The sequence below is a fragment of the Egretta garzetta genome, unplaced genomic scaffold, assembly GCF_000687185.1.
Source record: "Egretta garzetta isolate BGI_Z169 unplaced genomic scaffold, ASM68718v1 scaffold516, whole genome shotgun sequence".
Classification (NCBI taxonomy): domain Eukaryota; kingdom Metazoa; phylum Chordata; class Aves; order Pelecaniformes; family Ardeidae; genus Egretta; species Egretta garzetta.
Genome location: NW_009259983.1, coordinates 409,114 through 414,010, shown reverse-complemented (window position 1 = coordinate 414,010; position 4,897 = coordinate 409,114). Strand labels below are relative to the sequence as shown.

Here is a 4,897-nt window from a genome sequence, read left to right as displayed (position 1 = left end):
GCTGCAGGACAGGGTGGGCATGGGGACTGCCAGTGAGCTTTCAACGTCAGCCACGCAGGACCAGGGCACAGCGTAACCACGACGCACAGGTAAGACGGGTCAGCATGACGATGGCTCCTAAAATAGCAGAGGGTTTTGCTTATTAATGAAAATGGCAACTGTGACAGAACACACCAACATTTTTGCTGCTCCCCACACCTCAAAAGTATAAAATCTCAGGCCTGCAGAGGCTGCAAGGCAGGGTATTTAAAACAACCAGCCCTCCTGGGTGGTGTCACAGAGAGAGAGGATGGAGAAGAAACAAAGCCGATTCCGGATTCAGTGACACGGAGAGGCTCTGCTCACCAGGCACCCTGCTCAATTGCTATTTTGAAAGCAATTTGAAAGTACGTACAGTAAAAAGCACTTTTCCCCAGCAGTAACCATGTATATACTATCTCAATATGCCTCCTTACGTATAAGGAAGAAATTTTTTACAATGAGGGTGGTAAAACACTGGAACAGGTTGCCCAGAGAGGTAGTGGAGGCCCCATCCCTGGAAACATTCAAGGCCAGGTTAGATGGGGCTCTGAGCAATCTGATCTAGTTAGCAGTGTCCCTGCTCACTGCAGGGGGGTTGGACTAGATGACCACTAGTGGTCCCTTCCAACCCTAAACATTCTATGATTCTATGATTCTATGATTCTATACACATTTATATGTATGTGTGTGCACATGTTGTATATATACATGCATATGTACATATTCTCTCTCTATGTGTTTAGCTTGTTAGCTTTGCCAGCAAAAATAGAGTTTGCACACATACCAGTTTCATGATCAGCCCTGGAAGCATGCAAACCACTCAAGTGGCCTCCGCCATTTGAAATAAAAGAGGATTTCCACTGGCTAAAGTGGGGCTTGTTCCATGTAGCTTCTTACGTCTTCTCTAACCACTGATAACGTAGCCACAGATGCCTGAGGAAATACCTCCTTGCCTGAGGAAATACCTCATTCCACCTCAACCACCTGTCCCCTCTTCAAATGCCTCCTAGGTTTGGCAAGGAGAGACTGAAGGAAGCAGGCTCGTGCTCAGGCTGCAGCTCGCCTTTCCCTCCTACCACGGAAACTACCAAACTGCCCCCAGGTCACAGACTCCCCAGCACTGTATTTACTTAAACCCATGGTTATTTTTCATAAATGTCTTACTTTTCCCCTCTCAAAAGGACATACCCAATCAGGGCACAGGAGACTTCATGTGTGAATAGGAGCCATCTAACCCAATCAAGGTGGAAGCTACTGGAAAACCTTCAGTGGCAGGAGAGGAGCAGAATACAGATATCCCCTGAGGCCCAGACTCATCCCAGAGCTGAGTTGCTACTCCCTGGCTCTCTGCTTTGCACCATCATCTTTTGGGACAGTCGGAACAAGACACTGGCTTGCAATCGCTTCAGAGTTCAAATCTGAGGTGTTGACTGAAGTTCCTCAGTGATATTCAGGGCCTGAGAGACCTGACGCGTGCTGTCCTGGAGCCAAGAGCCACCACCACTCCTGGTCCCTCTGCTCCTTCATCCTGCTTCAAAAATGTCTTTTTCTTCTCCCCTGCATTGGTCTTAGATGAAGTTCGTCAATTACATACATACATGTATGGTGCCTTTTTGGTAGCTTCTTTTGAAATATTTTGGGTTTTCAAATTTCAGCAAATAATGTTTTAACAGTAGGAAAAAAGTACGTTTTCTCCATATATGCTGTATGGCAGACAATGTGAACCCAGAACATGGGGAAAACTCTTAGGACATTGTTCATAAAGCATAAAATCCCTTTGAAGTGGGGGTCGAGCTGACTAATCTGTGAAACAACCAGCTGTGGTAGGCAATTTTTCTGTGTGCTTCAACTTTGGGGTGTTTTTAGTGCTGGTGAAAAGTAACAAGCAACAGATCTGATGCACAGAAAAGATGTGCTGCGTAGGTCAATAGGGCAAATTTTCTTATCTGGCTCTGGGCTCCAGTCTAGATTTAGAAGGGTTGCTTGTCCGTCAAGCTGTTTTGAAACTTTCGGTGTGTGGCCACTGAGCGCCGCTCGTGGCAGAAAGCATCCTGGCTTACTGGAAACAGATGATTAATTTTATGTAGGTCAAAGAAGAGGTCTTAGATGGCTGAGATTCCAGCCATACGGCCTGACTGAATATGAACTGGTAAAGGTCAGCCAGCCAGTCCCTCCTAAGTACTTAGGCATTGTACTTAGATTTGCATTCACTCTTGGGGTACTAGTTAAGTCATGGGCCTCGCAGTTGCTAAGCCAAAAATGCTTTTACATCTGAAGAGTATTTGTTGCCTGTAGGAAATAAGTTATTTGGGGAAAGACAGAAAACAGACCCTCACCTGACCAGTTTCCTGACAGTAGTGCTTGAAGCTGTATCTGCAATACTGAATAAAAAGCTGCTGTGGCTCAAGGCCATGGGGCTCACGTCCACAGCGTGACACAGAGCTGTGGAGAAGTCTGGGCTCGCTGGAGACTGCGAGCCAGACTTCCCAAAAGCTCAGCCAAGGAGTCAGCTAGCTGTTAGATGGTGTGGAAAGGTCAGAGGCCAGTGCTCGAACTTGCCACCAGCCACCTAGTACCCAGCAACACAGGGGCAGCTACAGAAACCAAGGGCAGAACCAGCCAGCTCCTCTTCATCCATCACCAAGCTCCTCCTAGCAAACGTTAAGCTGGGCAGAGTTGGAGGCTTGGCTTGTGCCTGTCTCTCTGGACAGGCACAAGCATTTTACACAACACAGCCCACATCTGTCCTCGAGCCGGGCTCTGCAACACAGCAGCATTACAAACCTGATGGTTTTGAGGGAGATCCCCTTTCTGTTCACCAGCTCTAAAATCGTGAGGGAAGAAGTGGCTCTGTGCCCTGCCTTTCTTTTTCCCAGGTGAGAGCACTGAGGTGTCAATCGCTGAGAGCCAGCGGCGTTGACCCTCCTGCGTAGCACGGGCTTGCTGGCAAACATGACCCCCACGTCCTTTTGAGCCATATTGTGGAGCATTGTTGCCTTTGAATCCATTTTAATCTGTTTGTTAGAGCTTGTATTCCAGGGCAGGCTGCAATCATTTGCTGTACCCTGTTTCTTCTCTCAGCAGAGTGTCCCATCTGGATGTGAATGATTGTGCCTTACTGTATATAGAGATATATGTGTGCCTGTTTAGAGAATGAGTATGTGTGTCCCAAGCAAGGGAATGGAAATCCGAGGGAGAAACAGAAGAAATAAATGGTGGAATAAAACCAAACCAAACCAAAATCTGTGTGTTTCCTCCTGGGGAGATGAAGGAGGCTGAGGACGGATGGAGAGGGCTGGTAGCAGTAGGCAAAGTAGGGGTGGGGTTTCCACTGCCGTTGGAACAGTTTAACATCTGATTTTAATTTAATTTGTGGTATTTTTTACTTTTGGGGAACAGCAATAACCAATGTGTTTAATCCACAAAGGAAGATGTTCTTTGGGACAAGCAGTGGCACCGGGGGCTGCCACACTCCCTGCCCCAGGCCTGCAGGTATCAGGTATCTAGGAACAGAAGACAGCAAAGCCCATTGAGCCTATTGCCATTTCTCCAACAGCATCCTTGTTCAGGGGAAGAATAAAAAACCAAGGCGAGACACAGTGATCCTTCCTGTGAGATTTCCCAGCTTCTGGCAATCAACAGTTCAGAGACTTTCCCTGCCAGAAGTTGCATCATCATCTTTGTCCTCGATGGCTTTACAAGTTGCAGGAAAAGAGAGGCCTGTTTCTCAGCTGATGGTATCCACGTGTCCCTCTCGGGGCGACACTTGCTCAGGTAGTGCACAAATCTTGCCCCGTCTGCAGGCGAAGTGACAGCCATTTTAGGAAAGACTGGCACATTTTAGGTGCCAGTATTAGCACCATGGCACTGCAAAAGCAGAGGATACACGTGGGCATGGATCCTTGCCCCATCCATACTGTCAGGAAACATTGGCTAGGGCAGCGTGGTCTTCCATCCACAAAGTGTACAGAGTCAAAAAGTTTTGACTGAAATGTAGACCACAACTCAGCTTGGTGTATGGGGTAGGAGCACCTTTTCAGACCCATGTGTCTGTCAAATTCCTGAGGCAAGAGCCTATAATGTCAGGTGTAAGGATAGTGATGGTCCAACAGGTAAATGCCCTCAACAAGAAAAATCAATATAAACTGGTGTGGATGGTGCCTGAAAGATTAAAAAAATATAAAAGCACAAACCTTACAGGTTGGAAGACCTTTAAACTGGGGGTGAAGGATGGAAAACAGAGGAAGAATAAAGGTAAAGTGGAGAAAGGAATGCAGCACAAGAGCAAGGGGGCTGTTGCAGTTGTGTGTGGCTGGGATCTTGTTGTTTTTATTGGTTATTTTTTGGTTGGACTGTGTTTAAACTTGCAGTGTGAGCCGCAAGGAAGTGTTGGGTGGATAAGGATGGAGAGCAATTACCGGTGGGAGGAATAGGGTTTTTTGAAAGGTCTGGGATGCCAGGGAGGCTGGTACAGAGGTGTGGGAACGTGAGGAGGAAGCGCCAGGCTGACAGGAGGCAGGAGCGGGATATAGCACAAGGGAGACCAAGTGGGACCCGAGGACGCAGGGTGGCCGGGGTTCGGAGACCAAAGGGATGCTGCTGGCTGCTCTGGGCCCCAACACCCCAGGAACCCGCTCCCAACGCTGAGGCGCTTTTCCCGGAGGCCCAAGGCCCTTAGTTAAGCCGTTTCCCTCGCAGCCTCCGGCAGGCCCCAAGGGCCACTCCTGGGGACAACTTCCTGGAAGGGAACCACCGCCTGGGGACTGCCATGAGAGGACTCCTACGCCCTTGCATACGCCGTGACGTGCGTGCCCTCCTCCCCCCGCCCAGCACCCCTCACAGCAGGGCAGGTGCGGGGCCTTGCGCGCCCCTGCAG

At 48.8% G+C, this 4,897-nt stretch overlaps 2 protein-coding genes across 3 annotated transcripts in view; both read left to right on the top strand.

Moving 5' to 3' along the window:
• Positions 1-3,221, top strand: part of RCSD1 (RCSD domain containing 1) — a 36,329-nt gene extending 33,108 nt beyond the window's left edge. For both annotated transcript variants that reach the window (XM_035895997.1, XM_009640475.2), the window contains 2 exons: positions 1-89; positions 1,203-3,221. In XM_035895997.1, the coding sequence (XP_035751890.1) occupies positions 1-76 (76 nt within the window). In that variant the 3' untranslated portion in view covers positions 77-89; positions 1,203-3,221. The remainder of the gene's footprint in view (positions 90-1,202) is intronic.
• A 489-nt stretch (positions 3,222-3,710) lies between these two features.
• MPZL1 (myelin protein zero like 1) overlaps positions 3,711-4,897 on the top strand; it is a 49,922-nt gene continuing 48,735 nt past the window's right edge. The window contains exon 1 of the mRNA XM_035895996.1: positions 3,711-3,758. Coding sequence (XP_035751889.1) covers positions 3,711-3,758 — 48 coding nt within the window. The remainder of the gene's footprint in view (positions 3,759-4,897) is intronic.